This window comes from Trypanosoma cruzi, genomic scaffold (genome assembly GCF_000209065.1).
Source record: "Trypanosoma cruzi strain CL Brener 1047053516799 genomic scaffold, whole genome shotgun sequence".
Taxonomy (NCBI): Eukaryota; Euglenozoa; class Kinetoplastea; order Trypanosomatida; family Trypanosomatidae; genus Trypanosoma; species Trypanosoma cruzi.
The window spans coordinates 40,276-62,585 of record NW_001849536.1 but is presented as its reverse complement, the minus strand read 5'-3'; the positions used below and the strand labels follow the sequence as shown (position 1 = coordinate 62,585).

The window sequence follows — 22,310 nt, the reverse complement described above, 5'->3', positions numbered from 1 at the left end:
CAAACAAAAAAAAAAAAAAAAAAAAAAAGGAAGGAACGTCGCTGCAAAGTTCCACCGCCTTCCGTCTCTCCAAACACGTTTCATTTCTCCCTACACATACACACACACATACACAAAGGCACATGCGCATACACAAAGAGAGGGAGAACCACCGGGAGTCTCTCCGTCAATCCCAACGCATGCCTTCAGGCGGGGCAAAGGGGGAGGGGGGTCACAGCAGCGGCTATTCCCTACCCCCCACGCACACACAAAGAAGAATAATAAGAAAAAAACACATCAACAACAACAACAACAACAAAACAGAAGCAAACATAAAACACATACGGGGAGGAACTCAACCATTTCGCCATTTCTTTTCTTTTCTTTTTTTTTTTTTCCTCAAGTGATTTTGGTACCATACATGTAATACGACTTTATTTTCACTTTCTTTTTCTCTTTATTCGCTCCCCCCCCCTTTTTTTTTCCCTGTCCATACTCATTCCTTCTTTCTTTTTTCTTCTTCTTCTTATTATTATTATTATAGAGGGTTTGAGTCATGATTTGTGTGGTGGATCTGCTCGTCTACTTCAATTCTCATCTTTTTACTCACAGAAACATATATATATATATATATATAAACATGTCTTCCCATTTTCATCTTGGCTGCATTAGGGAGCCATATCTGTGTCTTTGGTATATATATACGTACATACATACATACACTTGCTATGGCTCATGCGATTTCTCCCTCTTTCTTTATGCCCCCCTTTCATCTCAATGCGTCAACAGCATACATGAGACTCATATATGTATATATGTATATGAATATGTGTATAAGGGTATTCAAATGGTGCGCCACAGCAGCATTGTTATCACATATGTAAAAAGCATTGCTGCAAGCACCATAAATAAGGGTACCCCATCCTTTGATCCTTTTGTTGTAGCACTATCTAATTTCGGCATGCGCATCAAAATATCCGTTTCTGTATGATCGGCCTGTAAACGTGGGATGTTCTTACTGCTGCTGTTGTACGTGTCATCCGTGGCGACAGGAGCGGCGGTTGTGGCCGCCTCGGGTTCATTACGCAGCGCATCGATGCCGAGCTTCAGCGCCCGCAACTCACTGGTTCCAGCACCGCGGGTGTGTTTCTCGGATGCTGATGGGGCGGTAGAGGACGTACTAATTTCCCGCGCATGAGCAGTCGACATACGATTCAGCAACTGCTCTCGCAACGCCGGCGGCACCAGTTTCGCGGTGGGTGGCACCACCACCACCACCCCGTCCCCCTTTTTTCCGCTCTCCCTCGTGACACACTCCGTGTACACCTTGAGAGTGATGGGTGTGCCTCGCGTCGCGTGGAGAGTTCCTCCTGTCATGAGGTCCCACACGCCCCGCACCACCTCTGAAAGCCGGCTATCCGCAGCCAGACCTTGCGACAGACGATCATAAATGGCGCGGTCCCCGGAAACGTGGATGTACTCAATCACAATCCGTTCATGGTATCCATTGCCAACACCTATCGAAGTGGCAGAGCGCGGGGCGGTTGTGGCCGCCGCCTCACTTAGCACCTCCGTGGCAGCCGGACGCAGACCAAATGTTACCTGCGTACTACAAGGGTCCCGTGGCAGGCCAAGGCCGTCAGAAACCAGCAGTGCCCCATAGCGCGGGTGCACGTAAAACGACTTGGGTGAAGAGGATTTCACCTTGAAGACCACGCTGCCATACGGCACTGCTGCCTCACTGCCCTCTTTCACTTGCCACGTCAGGGTGAGAATGTTTTCCACCGGTGTCTCAGGGAAGTAAATTCCACCACAAGAAGCCACTAATGTCATTGTGGGTAAAAACGTTGCTGGTATTCACAAGGGCCACACACTCTCTTTCCAAAAGAAAAATAAATAGTGAAAAGAAAAACAAAAAAAGAAGAAAAAAAGGCAAAATCCCTTCGGTGTTTTTTCCCCCTCCTCTTCAATTAAAGTCCGTCAGATACAAGTGTACATGTTTATATACATTTATAAAAAGGAAAGGGGTGTATTTGTGCTTGTCCACAGTGATTGAGGCCTTCTTTAAGCTGAAGAGAAGGCCCCGTGTTTTCCTTAGTGCTCGCCCACACCTGACATGACAGTAAACATACGTCAACTCCTTTTGAAATTTCATGGTTGACCACCTCATCGTGACGCCAGGAGGGGTTCATCACCAAAGGACGCTGAAGCGATTCCTTCGGGAAGCCAAAAGTCAACCATTCTGCAGCGCAGTGCTCCGGATTCCAGTCTGCACGGCACTATGATGTGGTCGCTGCCGTGCTGCCAACGCATAGTGAATTACCCCGCAATCCCAGCGGCATTCTTGCAGGGGTAAAGCGCCTGGCCCAGAGACTGCGACGGTGGAAAATACATGCGGAAGTTGGCATCCATTGAATCACGGTCAATTATCCGGGCCTGTCGCACGGGGGAGCCACAGCCAGTCATCTCCACACTACTTCGGGCCGTGTGGGCGGACCCCGAGTGAAATTCAACCCGGGGTCCTCCAGGGCAAAGCGCAGAGCCCAACTGGAGACCGCTCCCCTGGCAATACCACCGGCCGCCTCAGCGTTGTACGCCAGGGTTCATTGCCTCCGTATTGTCGGGGGAATCCAAGTGCCAGCCATGTTTCCCTCACGGGATTGTTGTTGTTGTTGTTGTTGGCGCAGGGCTGACGGTATTCAACCAGCGCCCGGACCAACCGCGTCTTTCTGGGGAAAACAAAGTTGTAACACCACGCGTGTAATGCAGCAAAAAATAAAAAAAAAAAAAATAAAAAAGAAATGAAGGTATCACAGTGCGCACATTGAAAAAGGAAAGCGAGAAGACGTGGGGTGGGTGGGGGGGTAAGGAATGAAAATGCACCGCCCCGCAAACATTGAACAAAAATATCCCTCCCAAAGAATATTCACGCTAATATTATATTATATTATATTATATATTATATATATGTATGCACATACACACAAAATGAGAAAAAAGAAAAAAAAATAAATAAATAAATAAATAAATATCTGACGCCCAAAGGAGGGTGGCCAAACAAACAAACAAACAAAAACAACGACAGCAGTAGCAAGAATAGTAATAGTTTTTTTTTTTTTTTTTTTTTTTTCTGTAATAGATAATAATAAAAGATGGACACACACACACACACACACACACACACGCAAAGGGAAAAAAAAAAAAAAAAAAAAAAAAAAAAAAAGGAGAGAGATAAAGGGCTAAAAAACAAAAACAACAACAACAAAACACAAAATTTAAGAAATGGCAGTCGTGAGGACCCCGCAACCGCCACACTTCCCCCCCCCCTCCCCTCCTCCTTCAAATAAATAAATAAATAAATAAATAAATATGCACATCTGCGTGTATGTACACATGTATGCATACACTCACTTTCTTTCCTCCTCATCATCGGTTGAAGTTAAAGCTTGACGCATCGGTCTCCTTTCTTCTTTTTGTTTCCTTTTGTTCCGTTTCTCTATCTCCCCCACTAGTCCTCTGTGTTATTGTTATTATTATTTCATGTTCTCTCCCTCCCTCTCCCCCTTTTCCCTCACACACACACACACTCTCTCTCTCTTTCTCTTTCTCTCTCACACTCTTCTGCCCTCATCTATAGAAAAATCTCTCCTAATATCCATTATGAAGTATTGATCATATGCATGCATGCATGTATGTATGTATGTATGTATGGGCTTCCTTCTTTTATGGCTCAAGGAATAATTCATTTATTTTATTTTATTTTTCAATAGACTTGTCGCAGCCATGAAGTACACACGGAAACAATAATAATAATTATTAATAATTAATAATCACCATCACCATCGTCAAACCAAAATCAAAAAACACAAACACGCACACACACAACAAGAAAGAAAAAAAAAAAAATAAATAATAATAATAATAATATGAATCATCTGCGTCTCGTCACAATTACTTTGACGCTGCTTTGGGCTACAACCAAAAAAAACAACAGGTTTTATTTTATTTAAGTTTTATTTTATTTTTAATTTCAATTTTATTACCTTTTCTTTTCTTTTTTTTGTTGTTTGTTGGTTCTGTTTTCTTCAGCTGCGATTTCCCTCTGTTTCTCCTTGCCGCTGTCCACATGACGACAACATGCATGAAAAATAAATATTTGTCCTTCCTTCCTCCTCGTTGTGCTTCATTAGTACGCCAGGCAGACGCACACACACACAACTGTCACGGATGTCTTCTTGTAAATCCACTCGGACATTAAAGAGCGGCCTCTTCACTCATGTCATGCCGCACGTCGTCAAACCAGCTGTGACGAAGCGCGTCATACGCGGTGATACGCTGACGTGGATCGTACAGCAGCATGCGTTGCAGCAGATCGATTCCCTCTGGCTCCAGTGTGGGGATGACACTACTCAGTGAGGTAGGCCGCCACTGAGGGAAGTCGACATTGTGGTGCGACAAGGAGGACACACCACGCCATGTAGACTCCGACGGGGTGCCGAGGACTTGGAATATGGCAAACAATTGACTGATGGCGGTATCAGCGGCAAAAAGAGGCGTTCCTTTCGCAAGTTCTGCCATGACACATCCCATCGACCACACATCAATGGCAGGGAGGTAATGATTATCCCCGAGTAAGACCTCCGGTGCGCGGTACCACAGTGTCATCACCTCCGTTGTGTATGTTTGCAGCGGAACACGAAAGGCACGACCCAAACCAAAATCCGCCAATTTCACCACCGACTCATCGCGACTGATGAGAATATTGCTTGGCTTAATATCACGATGTACGAAGCGACGGCTGTGACAGGCGTGTAATCCTAACAATAACTGAAACATAATACGTTGCAGTTTTCCTCCTACAAGTGGTGTGTTTCGCTGCTTCAATAATCCCTGCAAATCCTTTTCCATGTATTCAAAGATAAGAAGCAACTTTGAATCCTGAAGGGATACATCAAGAAGCTGCACAACGTACGGATGATTCAATTCTCGAAGAAGAGACACTTCCCGTACCGCCGTTGCCGGTACCCCTTCATCCTTAAGCTTCAACGAGATCCGTTTCACGGCGACAATGCGACCTGTTTGTCTATCAAGGCATTTGTACACAACACCGTATGACCCTTCACCTACTTTCTCCTGACGAAAGTAACGCTCATTGGCTTCCAATGCGGCGTAGTGTGGTTGGGGCATACTCCTCTGCGGCTGTGACGACAGCGTGTCGTATACCACACCCCCTGCTGCTGGATTCATGCAAGTTCCCCCCTTTTTTTTTTTTTTCTTTACTCCTTCTCGCCCCCCCGCCCCCCACCACACACACACACACACACACACACACAGGTCGGCTGTTACCTTTTTTTCCTTTTTTCCTTTTTTCCTTTTTTTTTTGCCTTCCGTCTTCGCCCTTCCTCCTCCGCTTAGCGGTTATACCCCCCACCCCCTCCTCACTGCAGAGTCACTGCGCCAACAAGATGAATAATAATAAAAATAAAAAAAAGAACAACGGAGAGAGAGTGAGAGTGGGAGTGAGGTGGCGCAATCAGACAGGACTTTACCGCTGCAAAAAGAAAAGAAAAGAAAAAACAACAACCGAAAACAGGTGAGATAACAACAACAATAAAAGAAGGCAAATACACGCACCACTGCCGCCAATTCCCCCCCATGTCTTTCTGCATCTTCCTCGCGCTGCGTGGCCTCTCAAATTACCAGAAGACCGCCACCATCATCTTCATCTGCAGCAGCCTCTCCATGCCAATTGTCTTTCACTCTTTCTCTCTCTCTATCTCGTCTCATAGAGATGCATACAGACACGCACTACTGTACAAGTGTAATGGTTTTTATTTGTGCGCCACGAATAAAACGAATAGGGGCTAATAGGGACGATGATGCCGGCCCCTCTACGCCTTTCGTGTCGTGTCCCACCACTTTCCACCCCCGCAACATCACGTTACAGTGATCATCCACCGCCAACAGCGTACCATCCACTGTCTCATTGCTCACTGTGTGCACACGCACGGGTTTTTCAAGGCCCTGTACAATAAAGGCAAACGGGTCCATTTCCCTTCTGTTGGAGAAAATTAAAAAACAACAAGAAAAAAAAAAAGAAGTGCCCATCGCTACTGGGTTCCCGAAAAGCCATAATCTCCAACAACAACAACCTCCAACCAACCAATTAACCAAACAGACAAACAAACGACAACGCAAAGGACACAACGGCAAGAGAGGAGAAATACCAAGTAAAAAAAAAAAAAAAAAAATACAATAGACACAACACATAGCCGTACAGATGGAGAAGAAGGAGAAAGGTAAATGGATGGGAGAAGAATTTAAAATTAAGTTATTCTCTCGTGCTGTCACTCTGTTTTCCCCCCTGCGCCTTCATTTCCAAAGAAACTAATTTGCCACAAGAGACGCAATCCACTTACTGGTCTCTGCAACCGTTTCCTCCAAAAGGTTTTCCAGGGCATGCCCAAGCACCAACTGCGTTAGCCCGGCACGGCGTCGGTTAACGGCAAGAATAGTTCGACCACTAGCATTGTTTTTTTTCGTCGTTGTGCCGCTGGTTTGCTGTGAAAGCAAGGGTGAAGCGACATCATCGTGCTGCCGTTCAAAAAGATTTTCGCGCAATCTTGCCTCTGTGTAAATGTCCTCGTTGAGCGTCCCTTTGCGGGCGAGTTCCACATAGTGATGTATCAGGAACCGCACATCGCTTCGCTGCAGTCCATTGAAAAAGCGCCGCGGGGTGACGGCGGCGATGGAGCGCGCTGTGATTTCTTCCGGTGTAAGAAACGCCTCAGCGTGCCAAAGATACTCATCTAGCTTCCGCAATTTTTGCTTCGACGCAAAATAGACGTAGTCCGAGGCAATGCGCTCCGCCAACGCCCTAAGACCGGCACGCCACTCTTCAGTCACTTCACCTGTCGACGCAACGGCGGCGGAGGTCGCCCCAATAAGACCACGCCAAAGCGTTGCTTCTACCGTTGCGTACGATAAATCACCAGCATCACCAATCGCCTCTACAGCCACACCCGCTTGCTCGACTATGTACACTGTCACCGCCTCCGTCATCGCGGCGTTGCTGCCTCCACCCTTTTTGACACCGGGAGTGGGGCACGACCAAACCTCGCCCGTAACAGCAGGACCCAAAGCAATGTTGACCTGATCGCCTGATAACAGTTGCTTACGGATGATATCGGCTTTAACAACTGCAGCAGAGATGGGAACCGTGACAACACTTTGCGCATCCTCTTTATGTAAAGCCGGCGTGGGGTCCACCGAGACAAGTAGAGAATCACCTGCCGTATTTTCTACAGTTTCACCATATTGCACGCTCTCTACAGCGCTATTATCCCTCGCCTGTAACGGGCTAGCTTTTGAAGACTTTCCACCCAATACACCCAAAGAATCGCTTCTATCGGAGTCGTGAGCCTTGATATCGGGTGGACAATTCCTCTCAATGGCATCCAAAGTGACCGTGGTAATAGCACTACCGCCCTCGTTATTCACCAAATCAGCAGCCTGAACAAGCCATTCCATTAGCAATGCCTCACATACATTAAAAACACACTCCTGAAAACGCGATAACTCATCCTCCTTCACCATTCGGGGAAATCTTTCATCCAACTTATTCTGCAAAAAGACACTTTCTACACTTCCAGAAACAGCCCTAACTTCATTATTCCTTGATGTCTCAATAAACTCCTCAGCCTTCCGTCTGGCAGCTTCTTCCTCTGCAGCCTTCCGTCTGGCAGCTTCTTCCTCTGCAGCCTTCCGTCTGGCAGCTTCTTCCTCTGCAGCCTTCTGTTTGGCAGCGTCTTCCTCTGCAGCCTTCCGTCTGGCAGCTTCTTCCTCCGCCACTCGTCTATCCGGCTCAGTGCGGAAGGTACCAGCAGCGCTCACAATGCACTCTGACAGAAAATGATCTGCAAAACCGCTGATACAATGGGCGGTCGCACTCCGTACAAGCTCGCGCTCACGACTAAGAGAAGCCTCTTCTTCCTCTGCAGCCTTCTGTTTGGCAGCTTCTTCCTCCGCAGCCTTCTGTTTGGAAGCTTCTTCCTCTGCAGCCTTCTGTTTGGCAGCTTCTTCCTCCGCAGCCTTCCGTCTGGCAGCTTCTTCCTCTGCAGCCTTCCGTCTGGCAGCTTCTTCCTCCGCAGCCTTCTGTTTGGCGGCTTCTTCCTCTGCAGCCTTCCGTCTGGCGGCTTCTTCCTCCGCAGCCTTCTGTTTGGAAGCTTCTTCCTCTGCAGCCTTCCGTCTGGCAGCTTCTTCCTCCGCCACTCGTCTATCCAGCTCAGTGCGGAAGGTACCAGCAGCGCTCACAATGCACTCTGACAGAAAATGATCTGCAAAACCGCTGATACAATGGGCGGTCGCACTCCGTACAAGCTCGCGCTCACGACTAAGAGAAGCCTCTTCTTCCTCTGCAGCCTTCCGTCTGGCGGCTTCTTCTTCTGCAGCCTTCTGTTTGGCAGCTTCTTCCTCTGCAGCCTTCCGTCTGGCGGCTTCTTCTTCTGCAGCCTTCTGTTTGGCAGCTTCTTCCTCCGCAGCCTTCCGTTTGGCAGCTTCTTCCTCCGCAGCCTTCCGTCTGGCAGCTTCTTCCTCTGCAGCCTTCCGTCTGGCAGCTTCTTCCTCCGCAGCCTTCCGTCTGGCAGCTTCTTCCTCCGCAGCCTTCTGTTTGGCGGCTTCTTCCTCCGCAGCCTTCCATCTGGCAGCTTCTTCCTCCGCAGCCTTCTGTCTGGCAGCTTCTTCCTCCGCAGCCTTCTGTCTGGCAGCTTCTTCCTCCGCCACTCGTCTATCCAGCTCAGTGCGGAAGGTACCAGCAGCGCTCACAATGCACTCTGACAGAAAATGATCTGCAAAACCGCTGATACAATGGGCGGTCGCACTCCGTACAAGCTCGCGCTCACGACTAAGAGAAGCCTCTTCTTCTTCTGCAGCCTTCTGTTTGGCAGCTTCTTCCTCCGCAGCCTTCCGTTTGGCAGCTTCTTCCTCCGCAGCCTTCCGTCTGGCAGCTTCTTCCTCTGCAGCCTTCCGTCTGGCAGCTTCTTCCTCCGCAGCCTTCCGTCTGGCAGCTTCTTCCTCCGCAGCCTTCTGTTTGGCAGCTTCTTCCTCTGCAGCCTTCCGTTTGGCAGCTTCTTCCTCTGCAGCCTTCTGTTTGGCAGCTTCTTCCTCTGCAGCCTTCTGTTTGGCAGCTTCTTCCTCTGCAGCCTTCCGTCTGGCAGCTTCTTCCTCCGCCGCCTTCCGTCTGGCAGCTTCTTCCTCCGCAGCCTTCCGTCTGGCAGCTTCTTCCTCTGCAGCCTTCTGTTTGGCAGCTTCTTCCTCTGCAGCCTTCCGTCTGGCAGCTTCTTCCTCCGCCGCCTTCCGTCTGGCAGCTTCTTCCTCCGCAGCCTTCCGTCTGGCAACTTCTTCCTCCGCAGCCTTCCGTCTGGCAGCTTCTTCCTCTGCAGCCTTCTGTTTGGCAGCTTCTTCCTCTGCAGCCTTCCGTCTGGCAGTTTCTTCCTCCGCCGCCTTCCGTCTGGCAGCTTCTTCCGCAGTCTTCTGTTTGGCAGCTTCTTCCTCTGCAGCCTTCCGTCTGGCAGCTTCTTCCTCCGCCGCCTTCCGTCTGGCAGCTTCTTCCTCCGCAGCCTTCCGTCTGGCCGCTTCTTCCTCCGCAGCCTTCCATCTGGCAGCTTCTTCCTCTGCAGCCTTCCGTCTGGCAGCTTCTTCCTCCGCAGCCTTCCGTCTGGCAGCTTCTTCCTCCGCAGCCTTCCGTCTGGCAACTTCTTCCTCCGCAGCCTTCCGTCTGGCAGCTTCTTCCTCTGCAGCCTTCTGTTTGGCAGCTTCTTCCTCTGCAGCCTTCCGTCTGGCAGTTTCTTCCTCTGCAGCCTTCTGTTTGGCGGCTTCTTCCTCTGCAGCCTTCCGTCTGGCAGCTTCCTCCGCAGCCTTCCGTCTGGCAGCTTCTTCCTCTGCAGCCTTCTGTTTGGCAGCTTCTTCCTCTGCAGCCTTCCGTCTGGCAGCTTCTTCCTCTGCAGCCTTCTGTTTGGCAGCTTCTTCCTCTGCAGCCTTCCGTCTGGCAGCTTCTTCCGCAGTCTTCTGTTTGGCAGCTTCTTCCTCCGCCGCCTTCCGTCTGGCAGCTTCTTCCGCAGTCTTCTGTTTGGCAGCTTCTTCCTCTGCAGCCTTCTGTTTGGCAGCTTCTTCCTCCGCCGCCTTCCGTCTGGCAGCTTCTTCCGCAGTCTTCTGTTTGGCAGCTTCTTCCTCTGCAGCCTTCCGTCTGGCCGCTTCTTCCTCTGCAGCCTTCCGTCTGGCAGCTTCTTCCTCCGCAGCCTTCCGTCTGGCCGCTTCTTCCTCCGCAGCCTTCCGTCTGGCAGCTTCTTCCTCTGCAGCCTTCTGTTTGGCAGCTTCTTCCTCTGCAGCCTTCCGTCTGGCCGCTTCTTCCTCCGCAGCCTTCCATCTGGCAGCTTCTTCCTCTGCAGCCTTCCGTCTGGCAGCTTCTTCCTCTGCAGCCTTCCGTCTGGCAGCTTCTTCCTCTGCAGCCTTCTGTTTGGCAGCTTCTTCCTCTGCAGCCTTCCGTCTGGCCGCTTCTTCCTCCGCAGCCTTCCATCTGGCAGCTTCTTCCTCTGCAGCCTTCCGTCTGGCAGCTTCTTCCTCTGCAGCCTTCCGTCTGACAGCTTCTTCCTCCGCAGCCTTCCGTCTGGCAGCTTCTTCCTCTGCAGCCTTCTGTTTGGCAGCTTCTTCCTCTGCAGCCTTCCGTCTGGCAGCTTCTTCCTCTGCAGCCTTCCGTCTGGCAGTTTCCTCGTTGGCATTTTTTATGGCCCATTGTTTCTGTTGTGCTTCTGTGTGACTTATTTCGTATGGGGTATTGCTCTCGTACGTTGTTTCGTAGTTCGTTTTGCTAAGATTTTCGTCTTGCATAGAATGGATTGGCGGGATACACAGCTCCTGTTGCGTGATGTAGGAAAAGGAATTAGTACGGTGGGTGTGCTGAATTATGGAGGTTCTTACTGTTGTTGAATGGCGTTCTTTATTTGGTTCTGAAACAAGGTAATACTCGTGACGTGGGCCAACATTGCTGTTTGATGTTCCTGATACACCGTGGAGGTATGGTGGTCTATTTGACAATGCAATGATGATGCAACCTTCTTTGAAGTGGTTAATAAGCTTTAATCGACGTTTTTCGTATTTGTGAATAATTTCACGTCTTATGTGTGCCTCTGCCAGAACAACTGCAAATACAACGGAGCAATATCTCTTGTAGTCCTGGTTAGGAGGAGTCGAGGACAAATGTGGTTTTAAATAGACCCTCTCTTTGTCTTGATTGGGCTTATCATACTGTTTATGGTCTAATGCAATTATTCCATGTTTTTCCGTTACACCCCTTCTGTCTACATCGGGCGTGCATCCAACATGCATAGGGGCCTCTAACCCTTCCTGCTGGAGTCTGTCAGGGCGTGATCGCGGGGTAATAATCAATCCATCACCCCGATATGATGGCGATGCATGGAAGGTTTCGTACTGTGCACCGTGCGGATCTTTCCCTTTTCCTCGAGACTCGAGTAAACTGGCTTGAGACGCTTTAAGTTTCTTGATTTCTGATCGCAGTCGCACCAGCGCCACACGGCTTCCACCGTGCTTCTTCAGCCAGCGGAACTCTTCTATGAGTTGCCCTGTTCGCCGTATATCGTCCAGTACGGCAAGGGCGTCAACGTGCATGGCCACTTTGGTGCCATCCGAGAGTGGCATGATGTCAATTGAGAACCTTTCTCCCTACCCCTTCACTTCTAATGACCACCTAAATGCATCCAATACAAAATCAAATACATATACGCACACATACAAAAAAAAAAAAAAAAAAAGGAAGAAAAAGAAAAAAAAAAAAATAATAATAATAATCGGCCGCAGGAAGAGTGCGCAATTGCGTGGTAGAAGTGAGATTGCAGTATGACTTCAATGATGTCTTATGGCAAGAGAGAACAAACCGAGACATCAAAGAAACAAATAAACACATTACGTTTTTCTTCAAAGAGAAGATGCACCCACTCAAAAATACAAAAAAAAAAAAAAATAAATAAATAAAAGATGCACGCACAAACCCCCTATCATTGACTTTTGTTTTACTACCCACGTGCCATATACATGCGACTGCTACCCATGACCACCTAAAGCCTACGCAAAAAACAAACAAACAAACAAACTACCGACAGTGGTAAAAAAAAGCCACTGTTATACAAATACTTAATGACATGCCAGCAAAATTGTGATACCCTGCCCGCCTAAAAGTCAAAAAGAATCCGTTATCACCATTTGTTCCCTCCCCTCCAATACCACCCACCCAATCCCCTCACACTAAAATAATAATAATAATAATAATAATAGAGTTGCATTAAAAGAGCGTTGCTAGCTAAAAAAACAAAAATCTAAAATGACAGCAACACACACACTCACACACACACGCAAATAAATTATATACATATATATATATATAACACTTCCACATCGCTCAACAAACACTTCTCTCAATTTATTTTCCTACGATAACCACACCCTTTTTCCCTCCATGTACAAACGCGTCATCCCACACATTTGGCAGCTGTTCCAACGAGGCGGCCACGGAAGTCGGATAGCTGAAACCCATTGAAGAAAGCTGCTGAAGCACAAAATCAAGTTTTGTTTGACGTTCGCTGTAGGAAATACCTGCAAGGTATGAAGGGAGAAATAATCCCTGCATTGTTACCTCGTTGTAAATAAGATTTGAACCAGAAATCATCAATCCCACACCATTTTGTGCACCGTACGAAACTACATGCCCACCAAAACCAACAAGTCCCAAAAAGGTATCAAAGTGACGGCCGCCAACACCATTGAGATACAATGTCGCACCAACGTTTCCTATTGCCTGCCGCATGGCTCTGGCTCCCTTCCCGTTGTACTCAAAGACCTCGCTGCTGTAATTGGCGTGACGCTCCTTCGCCCCTTTAAAGCGCTCTCCAGGGGTGCAGGCCGTGAAAACCTTTACACCAAGCGGCTTCGCCAGTGCTGCGACCGCCAACGAAGTTAGACTGCTGCCACCGTTCTGCACAATGACTTGCCCTTTCCGAAGGCTTGCAAACCCGTTCAGGAGATGCTGGGCGACAATATAATTGGAGGCGTTAACGGCAAGGGAAACGTGTTTGGGATCAATTTTATGCACCATTTTGTGATCAACTGCAACACGCGTTGCCCACGTACCATGAAGCGGCGCCACCCACACCATATCCCCCTCCTTCACATTCTGGGAAGCACCGGCCTCAACCACCTTCCCCACCCCCTCGCAGCCTCCCACTCTTGGAAACCCAGCAGACGAAAACCGTCTCCGCCCCAAAGCCGTGCCATTTACCACAGCTGCATCTGTACGATGCAACGGCGCTTGCAGTACATCAACTATAACTTCTTCCTTTTTTGGTACAACGTCGAACGTCACATGCTTCAGGACACGGGAAATCGGGCCACAACGGGCATAGCACCACCCCTTCGACGTAATCTTCGACATTCTACTTTCAATCTTTATTTAAAATATGCAATGACAAAGAACAAACACACACACACAAACAAAAAAAAAACATCCTATTATATATATATATATATATATATAATCCACAGCAGAATCAAACCACAGAAAATCCAATCCAAAACAAAATCAAGCCGATATATTAAAAATAGTCATCGGGGCCGCCGGCCGAATCCTGCAGTTTGTCAATAATAGGAACCAAACCAGATAAGAATAAGAAAGGGATGAATGGAATAAGAATGGATTCACCATATCCTCAAAGTTTAACACCAAGTAAGTGCATACATAAATCCTTTAGACACAATCGTGGCCCGCTCACTCTATTCGGATGGGATATATATATATATATTTATTTATTTATTTATTCTTTAAGAAGTGGCAGACTTTCGGGTCCTCCAGCCACAAGACCCCGCCGCGTGGTGGGAATCAAAAGAGGGTGGGTGGGAAGGTAAAATAAAAATAAAAAATTATCTCGCCGCTTTCGGTACCCTAAAGTCGTGGCCTTCCCAAAAGATTCATACGGTAGAAAAGCGTCTTAAAAAGTTACATTTATTTTATCAGGGTAAATATACATTCGTGAAGTTAGCCACCTCCCACCAAGAACAATCTCTTCACAAGCACCTAAAAAAAAAAAAAAAAAAAGCACCACTATACAGCGCGCTTGCAGGAATACAAAAGGTTCTTCAGCGCCTTCACCTCTTTTTCGCTCTTTATTGCATTCATCTTTGACTGGTAGTGTTGCAGGAACAGCTGTGTGTGCTGCTTCAGCATCTCCTCAAGCTCGTCGTGTAGGACAGGGCTGTTTAGGGTAAAGAAACGAATCAGATAGTTCAGTTCTTGCATGTACATGTAGAAAAACTTGTTCTTCGCCGATCCATACATGATGCTCAGGTCCTTGTGCACCAGCAGATATTCGTAGAACTTCACGTATTGCACCTTCACATCGTCCAGGTAACCATTCAGGCACGCATACAGCGAGACGATGGCGCTCATGAAATACGACGGTTGCTTCTGATTGAACAGCGCAACGAAGCGTGCACCACGGATCATGGGGATCGTCTGCACCTGCTGCCCGCCCACGGAGTCGGCGGCCAGCTTGCGGTACTCGGCAAGAATACCCTTCAGTTTGCCAGCAACACCCTTCATCGCCACGTTCTGAGCGGACGAACCCACGCGCGACACGGAGAGACCAATGTTCACTGCGGGCCGCTGGCCACCGGTGAAGAGCTTCGTATCGAGATAGATCTGGCCGTCAGTGATGGAGATCACGTTCGTCACGATGTACGCCGTCACGTCATTGGAGAGCGTCTCCACGATGGGGAGAGCAGTCACGGAGCCACCGCCCTTTCCGGGCGAAAGCATGGCAGCACGTTCCAATAGACGCGAGTGCAGGTAAAAGACGTCGCCAGGGTACGCCTCACGCCCAGGCGGGCGGCGCAGGAGCAGCGAAATCTGACGATATGCAACGGCCTGCTTCGAAAGATCGTCGTACACACACAGGCAGTGACGTCCACGGTTCATGAAGTACTCACCCATTGTCACGCCGGCGTATGGTGCGAGGTACTGGAGGCCAGCGGGCTCGGCAGCGGTGGCGGCCATGACAGTCGTGTACTTCAGCGCACCGTACGCCTTGGAGGAGGCGGTGGATGCGCGCCACGTTGGAGCAACGCTGGCCAATGGAAACGTAGATGGAAATGACCGCATTCTTCGACAGGATCTGCTGGTTGATGCGCACCTGGTTGATGATCGTCGACACGGCAATGGATGTCTTTCCCGTCTGACGATCGCCCACAATCAGCTCGCGCTGGCCACGGCCAATGGGAATCATTGTGTCTACAGCTTTGAAACCGGTGAGCAGGTTGTAGTTCACTGGAGAGCGTGACACGATGTTCGGGGCGCCGGTGTCCACCTTGCCGACTGTTTGTTCCAGCAGACTGCGGCTGCGTGTGAACAGGCCGACGGGGACCTCGTGACCAAGTGGGTTCACCACCTTGCCAAGCACGCCCGCGCCCACGGGAATGTGGAGCAGCTGGCCCGTCGCCATCACCTTCTGGCCAGACTGGACCTCCGTGATGTTATCCATAAGAATAATGCCGATGCGGCCGTCCTTCTCCAGGTTGAACACCAAGCCGGCGGCAAACGTTGTCGGGTTCACCTGGATCTGGATGATGGTGTTGTAGGCCACGCCAGGGTTGCCAGGTGCAGGTATGAGCGTGGCAATGGTGCCATCGATGGAGTGCACATAGCCAATCATCTCCGTCGCCTTAAAGAACGACTTCTGTCCCGCGGCAGCCGAGGCAGCGGCCTTCGCGCCGCCCGCCGGCGGTGCTGTGGAGGCGAAGCGTGCCGGCAGGCCCGCAGCAAACTTGGAAAAGAAACGGCGCATATCTATTTCTTTGTTAGAAGTCTTGTGGATCTGATTGACAGAAAAAAAAAAAAAAAAAAAAGGGGGGGTAAAGAATAATGAAATGCTCGTCTCAGAGAAGCCTTTTGTAGATTCGTGGCGTCATTTTCTGGAAAATGTAGTGGCTAACGTATCACGTGTAAGAAGAAAATGCTCAAAACTTTTAATTTTAGTACGTATATGCTAGTATTGGAAAAGGTTTTACCGTGACAAGGCCGTATCCTCGCGTCTCTTCATTGTTCTCTTTTAAAGGAATCACCCCTTTTTTTGCCTTTTACTTCTCCCTGGTTCTTTCTATCCTTGCTTTCGCCTCCTCTTAAAGTTCCTTAATCAACAGACCGCGTTTGTGGTTTGGTTGCCAGTTTGTGTTGATTTCTTGGACAAAGACAGAATTGGGCTCCAAAGACGGAAAAACAGAGCGTCGACCTATAATTACAAAGATGATAAAAAGAAACAAACATTTTGTCAAGACACGGGAGAAGAGAATAATGTCTTTTACGCCCATGCTAGCCAGCGATATTTTCCCCCTTGCCATATAGCTCAGCTCGTTTAAAAGCCTTGTTTTGCGATACGGTAAGAGCGCTTTTTGGTACGACCAATATTCATGCCAAACACTGGCGCATAGGTCCTCCCCTGAATTGTTATGGTGTTGGATATGACGTTTCAAAGGCTCATCCATGAGATCGATGCGTCGGTCCATAGAAGCTACAAGCGCGACAAAGGGCTTCGTAAGGGCCGTTCTTAACCCCATTCCGATATATTTCTCTTCCTACAATCTATTCTACGGGTTGATCCACGCCTTGAAAAGGGCCAAGCAAATGAGTACAAAAAAGAAAGACTTTTCTCTCTCTTGGAAATGGTGAATGGCAAAAAGAATTTAACGTTCCTCCTCGTTCTACTCTCCAGTATGGTTGTCAGATTTTACATCTAATTAGAAGTTTCTCAAAATACAGAAACAAATACAAATACAAATAATAATAATAATAATAACATTATATATATATATAATGCAGCAACATTATTAAGAAAAAATAGTAGTAAAATTTAATAAAACGGAGGCTACATTGTTCATTGCTTCATTAAGCACCATTTAGTTACCCCTTCCCCCCTTTTTTTCTTGAAATTCTCCTTTCTGATCGCTGACCAAAATGTCGTAAACATTTCCCAGCAACTTTCATGTACAACTAACGATAATATTGAAAACCAACAGTTACTTTATTTCCATTAACTCTTAAGTGCGTCTCCAATGAAAGAATTAACTTAAATATTTTACGCTGATGGCACACCCAAAAGCAAAGATAAAACTCTATGTATAGTTGCTATTGGCTAAGCTTTTTATCGCTAAGCGACCAGGAGGCGTCGCAAATCCAATTATGCATCCAGTTAGTAAAACCAGAGAAATAGAGACTTCAAATTCTGTCCCATGATAAAATTTGGCCAAGAGAAAAGGGAATAATCTTCTGGGCCGCTGGCTGGATCCTGAAATTATATATAAAAACCAAACAAGATAGAGAAAAAGGGGAGTATCTAAGAGGCAGTTAATTGCCTCAATGTTTCCCTGCAATAATATATATATATATATATATATATATAATTCTGTGGACCACTAGCATGGTGCTTTGTCCTCAATTAGGATTTAAATATTATTACTTACGAAGTGCCAGACTTTGGGGTCCTCCAACCACAAGACCCCGCCGCGTGCTGGGGATCAACAGGGGGTGGGTGGGATGGCAAAATAAAAACAAATATTATCTGGCCTCTATCGGTTCCCTGCCCCTACAAAGTCGCGTTCTTCCCAAAAGATTCATACGGTAGAGAGTATCACAAAGAATGTCTTCATTATATCAAGATGTACATACATTAATTAAGTTGGCCAGCTCTCCCGCAATCATTCTCTTCAAAAGCTCCTAATATTTTGATAACATTACCAGAAATGGCCAAACCAATAGTACAACAGGAATGCATAAATTAAAATCAGCGGTCAAAAGAACAAGAAAAACAAAGTCCGATTCCAGCAATTGCAGCCCAGAGTAAAAAAAAACCAGCCTCACATCCGAAATAGAATTAATTAAATCCACTAGAAATAGATCCAACAGGTTGGACAATAACAAAGCAGACCAATAGACGCCCAACAGCAACTGATTCAATATAAGCAAAATCATGACATACTGTCTCCTCCTTGTCCACAGAAAGGGCCAATGGTAAAGGAAGATAAAAGGCAATACAGAAGTTAAATCATTAAAGGAGCTGAGATATAAATCATACCGTGAACACTGGAATAGAAATCAGGCCTAATTTCCCTTTGGGACACAAATGGGCGTTATGACAAGTTCTCCCTTCTGCAGAGAGGATAGCCGTTCATAGAACAACAACGCCAAGGTCTCTTTTTGTATTCAAAAGAAACTACAAAGGTTTTCCAACGAAAAAAAAAAAAAAAAAAAGTCAAATTAGAAAACAACAATAATGACAACATTATTAGGGAGCACTGTTAAATCACTTACTACACACAATACGATATATTATTATTATTATTATTATTATTTATTACCAATGTTGACTCATATTAGTTTACTCTCTGCTTCAGAAACCTACACTTTTCTTGTTCATTTTTTGGCCGCAGCAAGGAAACGATTCCATAAATCATCATCATTATAGTTGTTATTCGTCTCCTTGGCTCCAGAGTTTTTAATGGCAGGTTCGGACTTGGCCCTTTTTCGTTGTTCCTTCTTTTTCAAAATGATCTGCTCGGACATATAACTAGCAACTGTCGCGTGAATATTCGTTTCTTTTTTACTCTTCTGAATTTGCTTTTCATTGAAAGAATCAGCCCCAGAATAGTCACAAGTATTCTGCAATGTTTCCTCATCAGATTTTTCATTGTGATCCATAGCACCTTCAACTATGTTAAACGTGCCATAATGTTCAATTAGTTTCATTTGTTTTGCCTCTGGTAGCTCCAAGGCATCACGATATTGCTTATTAGAATCAAAAGGTGGAGCGCTGAACCACGGGATTCGTCCTCTTTGCCAGTCGTAGAGAACCATACGCGATGCGGCTTCTGTATCGGGTTGACCGCCACTAACAAGTTTACCCCTAAGCTTTGCCAGTTTTTCAAGGAAGTCATTCACATCCCTCCAGTCAGAAACACCATATGTGGCAACTATGTCTTTAGGCTTCACAATCTCAAGAACCGTATTTACAACATCTGTCTTGTCTGCATTTCCCAAGCGTTCTACACGTACAACTCCCTTTAAAACGGCCTGAACATCATTGTTTGTTTCGCGATCATAAATGACACCGGGACAATCAATAAGAAAAATAGTCTTTGTGAGAGCAACATACTGCCAAACTTTCGTTTCTCCTGGTATAGGTGCAACCTTACAAACGGATTTTCGCCGAAGAGTATTAATCAGAGAACTCTTACCAACGTTTGGATAGCCAATCACACCAACAGAAATAGGAGTTTTTGTTCGTTTACTACCTCGATGAGTAACATTTTGCAATTTTGCAAATTGTCGAAGAAGCGAAATCAGACTACCTTTACCAAACGGATGATTGATACTTGCATGAAAAGCCACGGTTGGATAGTCTTTGCTCAAAACTTGAAGCCAGCGAGCAGTAGCCCACAAAGGAACAAGGTCACACTTGTTCAATACAAAAATAAAGTGTTTGTATTTTTTTTCTTTACGCATATATTCTTCAAGGAAAGAACTTCTAGTTCCCAATGGATCTCTTGCGTCCAATACATATAGGACCACATCAGAACTATCAATTACCTTGTAAAGCTCATTCCAAATACGGTTGGATTGACCTTTTTTAAATAAAATCCTATTTTTGGAACGATCATCACGTAAATTCTCTTCTTTATTAATAAGATTTCGATCGACTCCTTTCTTATCAGTCAAATACTCCTCGCCTTTCGATACGGCCCTATTTACAAACCCCTCCATATCAACGGTATCCAGACGAACGCGCTTTCGATTGGCCTTCTCCCCAAAGGTTTTTTCCCACTCCATCTGCTGACGAACACTGCCCTCATTCATCCCGCTTGACTCAAGAAGACTCAGTGGGAGCTTAGATTGCTTAATAACAATACTGTAAGGATCTCTGTATTTTGCACCCATTTCCTTCAAAAAATTCTGCAAGGCTTCCTGACCAATAACTCTAGTGTTACCAAACCACCGACGATCAGGTGCAACACGAACCATTTGCTGTTCAACACGATCGGATGCCTGCAAGACACTCCCCTTCACAATATTACCTTTTTCATCACGTAAAAGCTTGGACTTATACATTTTTAATCGCTTAATTGTCCTCTGGTCTCGCAAACTGGTTTTGTTGACATCGACACGACGATTGACATTGGTAGGCGGGAGCAATCCCTTTCCAGCCTTTTTCCCGGGTTTGCCCATATTGTTCCTTTCCCTTATTAGGTTTTTCTCCTTATCACTAAACGTTTTCTGTGTAAACGTGTATGTATTTCAATCAAAGAAGCATTAAATGTGAACCGCCATAAAAAAATTCAAGAAGGTGATCCACTGTGAATCCCATTTATGGGGGCAGCTGCATAAATAAATAAATAAATAAATAAATAAATAAATAAATAAATAAATAAATGATAAGGCGGTGCGCTTTCAACATTTCTCTAAATTAGTTTACTTCCTCACAACCGGTTCAATGGCTTCATTCAGCCAAGGATACCGTGTGGTCACGTTTTCAATATCCTCTTGGTCCGGTTGCACATTAGATGGAAGCCCCATTATCTTGTGAATGAGTTCTGCATCATCCTCACTGCGGAACTTACAGCTAAGTCCAACACAAAGAAAGCAATGCAAACCCTTCATATTAAACTTTTCTGCTGCGTTTACGGTCTGTAGATAGTGTCCAATGTTTAGTTCACTGGTAAGGCGAGAAACAAAAAAGCCATTGTCCCACTTGTTTTTCAGGACGTGGAGAATATTTCTGTAAATACATGGTCTTACAATTTCACTTTCGGCAAAACCGTCAATGCCATAGTGTTCTGTCCAGCAGACAAGATTTTCAAGAACGGCTGCGGGGTACTCAAATTCAGGAATCATTTCGTCTTTGACTTTCTCAATAAAGGTGCATTTATCCGCAACTGCCTTTGGCACTTCCACGTATTTTCCATCGCTGCAATGAACGATCGTGTGCATGGTACGGTCAACATTGGTTGTGTTGTACAGAATACGTGCACAAGATGTAAAAGAGGCCATTTTGTTTTTAATTTAAAATCCTTGCTTCTTAAAAAAATAATAGTAATAATAGCGATAAAAAACAACAACAAAAACAATAAATAAATAAATAAATAAATAAATAAATAAATAAATAAATAAATATATATATATATGAACTGCGAAAATTTTCAATACAATAAGCGGAAATAATTCAACGTGTTTTTCCAGAGAAAAGAAAACAAAACGGGCCAAAGCAAACAACAAAAACTGCGGAGCTCCAATACGGGTACAAGCCCCAAGACCCCACCAAAAGACGCCAGCGATCCGCCATCCTACCGCCCTAAAAGCCGTCACCCGAAGCCGCAACCCGACACGGAACATCCCCCCTTTTTAACATTCCTTCAGCGCTGGCCCCTCACTCAGGGAACCGATCCTAAAGCGCGAAAACACGGGCCGCCTCGGGGTCAGGCCGGGGTCCCCGTTTCCTCCCCCGCTCGTCGCGGGCACGCGCGTTCGTTTCGCGGCGGCGCCTCGGTTTTGCCGGGCGTCCGGGGCCGAAGGCTCCGAAAGAACCGACGACAGCACACACACCGCACACACACATAATTGTATGTTCTCACGTGTTTCTGCTTTGAAGGCACCCCGCACACACAACCGCCGCCGCGTGACCGGATCCGGCGGAAGAAGGGAGAGTGTGGGCAGCAGAGGCCCGACATGTCCCGGCATCTTTTCTATTATGCCGTGCTGGCGCTTCTTGTTGTGTTGGTTTGCTGCGGCAGTGGGGCTGCACACGCTGTGGGGAGTATGTCAGGGGGTGCGCAGCTGCTGCAATGCGCCGAAAGTTTTGTGCTGCAGGAGACGCCGGTGAAACCAAAAGATGGGCCTGAAAGTAAAGTGAAGGATTCCTTTGTTTCACCCTCTCTCGTCCGTGCTGGTGGGGTAATGGCTGTGCTTGCTGAGGGTACTTTGGCGCGTTGCCAAACAAAACAGGTTTATCCAGCTGACATTGTTGCGGGGTACGTCTACCCTGCGTGGGGTTTGTCTTCTCTTGTCGTTGAGGCCATTAAGGATACATAGAGGACGCACACGGTGTTGAGTACAGCGAATTAAACGGGAAGTGTAGGTGTTGCGCGCCAACCCGCAACCACTGCGAAGGAGAAGAGGGCGTTTCCACTTGTGGGAATCTATGAATAGAAGTATTACGATGCTAAAAAGA

The 22,310-nt window shown here is 46.8% G+C and overlaps 8 protein-coding genes and 2 pseudogenes across 8 annotated transcripts, besides 52 other annotated features; 1 reads left to right on the top strand and 9 right to left on the bottom strand.

The window, feature by feature from the left end:
* Positions 1-28: part of a microsatellite that runs on past the window's edge.
* Positions 1-7,671: part of a sequence feature (heterozygous, Esmeraldo-like haplotype) that runs on past the window's edge.
* Positions 93-135: a microsatellite.
* Positions 274-298: a microsatellite.
* Positions 350-379: a microsatellite.
* Positions 412-519: a sequence feature (GA-rich).
* Positions 596-616: a microsatellite.
* Positions 674-701: a microsatellite.
* Positions 783-814: a microsatellite.
* Positions 823-1,812, bottom strand: Tc00.1047053510609.80 (hypothetical protein, conserved; the record flags this gene model as incomplete). Its single annotated transcript, XM_809483.1, has 1 exon — positions 823-1,812. One exon carries the CDS (start codon positions 1,810-1,812, stop codon positions 823-825), a length of 990 nt encoding a protein of 329 aa, XP_814576.1.
* Positions 2,640-2,660: a microsatellite.
* Positions 2,750-2,781: a microsatellite.
* Positions 2,914-2,937: a microsatellite.
* Positions 2,982-3,010: a microsatellite.
* Positions 3,034-3,053: a microsatellite.
* Positions 3,086-3,109: a microsatellite.
* Positions 3,136-3,166: a microsatellite.
* Positions 3,172-3,202: a microsatellite.
* Positions 3,321-3,349: a microsatellite.
* Positions 3,566-3,592: a microsatellite.
* Positions 3,655-3,690: a microsatellite.
* Positions 3,716-3,743: a sequence feature (AT_rich).
* Positions 3,782-3,810: a sequence feature (AT_rich).
* Positions 3,827-3,906: a sequence feature (T-rich).
* Positions 3,975-4,004: a microsatellite.
* Positions 4,234-5,226, bottom strand: Tc00.1047053510609.70 (protein kinase, putative; the record flags this gene model as incomplete). Its single annotated transcript, XM_809482.1, has 1 exon — positions 4,234-5,226. The coding sequence occupies one exon, from the start codon at positions 5,224-5,226 to the stop codon at positions 4,234-4,236; it is 993 nt and encodes a 330-aa protein (XP_814575.1).
* Positions 5,285-5,312: a microsatellite.
* Positions 5,327-5,361: a sequence feature (A-rich).
* Positions 5,448-5,470: a sequence feature (AT_rich).
* Positions 5,788-6,087, bottom strand: Tc00.1047053510609.65 (U6 snRNA-associated Sm-like protein LSm3p; the record flags this gene model as incomplete). The annotated part of the gene is made up of 1 exon (XM_809490.1): positions 5,788-6,087. The coding sequence occupies one exon, from the start codon at positions 6,085-6,087 to the stop codon at positions 5,788-5,790; it is 300 nt and encodes a 99-aa protein (XP_814583.1).
* Positions 6,211-6,232: a sequence feature (AT_rich).
* Tc00.1047053510609.60 (hypothetical protein, conserved) lies at positions 6,367-11,691 on the bottom strand (the record flags this gene model as incomplete). The annotated part of the gene is made up of 1 exon (XM_809481.1): positions 6,367-11,691. The coding sequence occupies one exon, from the start codon at positions 11,689-11,691 to the stop codon at positions 6,367-6,369; it is 5,325 nt and encodes a 1,774-aa protein (XP_814574.1).
* Positions 7,672-7,964: a sequence feature (areas merged during assembly that could not be assigned to a particular haplotype. This can correspond to areas where the two haplotypes were merged or to regions with more than two copies in the genome that were merged during assembly.).
* Positions 7,965-8,034: a sequence feature (areas merged during assembly that could not be assigned to a particular haplotype. This can correspond to areas where the two haplotypes were merged or to regions with more than two copies in the genome that were merged during assembly.).
* Positions 8,035-8,506: a sequence feature (heterozygous, non-Esmeraldo-like haplotype).
* Positions 8,507-9,278: a sequence feature (areas merged during assembly that could not be assigned to a particular haplotype. This can correspond to areas where the two haplotypes were merged or to regions with more than two copies in the genome that were merged during assembly.).
* Positions 9,279-9,394: a sequence feature (heterozygous, non-Esmeraldo-like haplotype).
* Positions 9,395-9,987: a sequence feature (areas not merged during assembly with more than two copies in the genome that could not be assigned to a particular haplotype).
* Positions 9,988-10,373: a sequence feature (haploid, Esmeraldo-like haplotype).
* Positions 10,374-22,310: a sequence feature (heterozygous, Esmeraldo-like haplotype).
* Positions 11,786-11,828: a microsatellite.
* Positions 11,991-12,028: a sequence feature (T-rich).
* Positions 12,124-12,143: a microsatellite.
* Positions 12,299-12,323: a microsatellite.
* Positions 12,404-12,434: a sequence feature (AT_rich).
* Positions 12,470-13,477, bottom strand: Tc00.1047053510609.50 (nuclear receptor binding factor, putative; the record flags this gene model as incomplete). Its single annotated transcript, XM_809480.1, has 1 exon — positions 12,470-13,477. The coding sequence occupies one exon, from the start codon at positions 13,475-13,477 to the stop codon at positions 12,470-12,472; it is 1,008 nt and encodes a 335-aa protein (XP_814573.1).
* Positions 13,556-13,579: a microsatellite.
* Positions 13,830-13,861: a microsatellite.
* Positions 13,847-14,118: a mobile genetic element.
* Positions 13,945-13,966: a sequence feature (AT_rich).
* On the bottom strand, positions 14,144-15,883 carry Tc00.1047053510609.40 (annotated as a pseudogene).
* Positions 15,923-15,942: a microsatellite.
* Positions 16,216-16,650, bottom strand: Tc00.1047053510609.34 (hypothetical protein, conserved; the record flags this gene model as incomplete). Its single annotated transcript, XM_809489.1, has 1 exon — positions 16,216-16,650. One exon carries the CDS (start codon positions 16,648-16,650, stop codon positions 16,216-16,218), a length of 435 nt encoding a protein of 144 aa, XP_814582.1.
* Positions 16,870-16,889: a microsatellite.
* Positions 17,351-17,808: a mobile genetic element.
* Positions 17,466-17,492: a microsatellite.
* Positions 18,417-18,441: a microsatellite.
* On the bottom strand, positions 18,503-20,311 carry Tc00.1047053510609.30 (GTPase, putative; the record flags this gene model as incomplete). Its single annotated transcript, XM_809479.1, has 1 exon — positions 18,503-20,311. The coding sequence occupies one exon, from the start codon at positions 20,309-20,311 to the stop codon at positions 18,503-18,505; it is 1,809 nt and encodes a 602-aa protein (XP_814572.1).
* Positions 20,467-20,516: a microsatellite.
* On the bottom strand, positions 20,555-21,133 carry Tc00.1047053510609.20 (hypothetical protein, conserved; the record flags this gene model as incomplete). Its single annotated transcript, XM_809478.1, has 1 exon — positions 20,555-21,133. One exon carries the CDS (start codon positions 21,131-21,133, stop codon positions 20,555-20,557), a length of 579 nt encoding a protein of 192 aa, XP_814571.1.
* Positions 21,209-21,264: a microsatellite.
* On the top strand, positions 21,809-22,310 carry Tc00.1047053510609.10 (annotated as a pseudogene; the record flags this gene model as incomplete).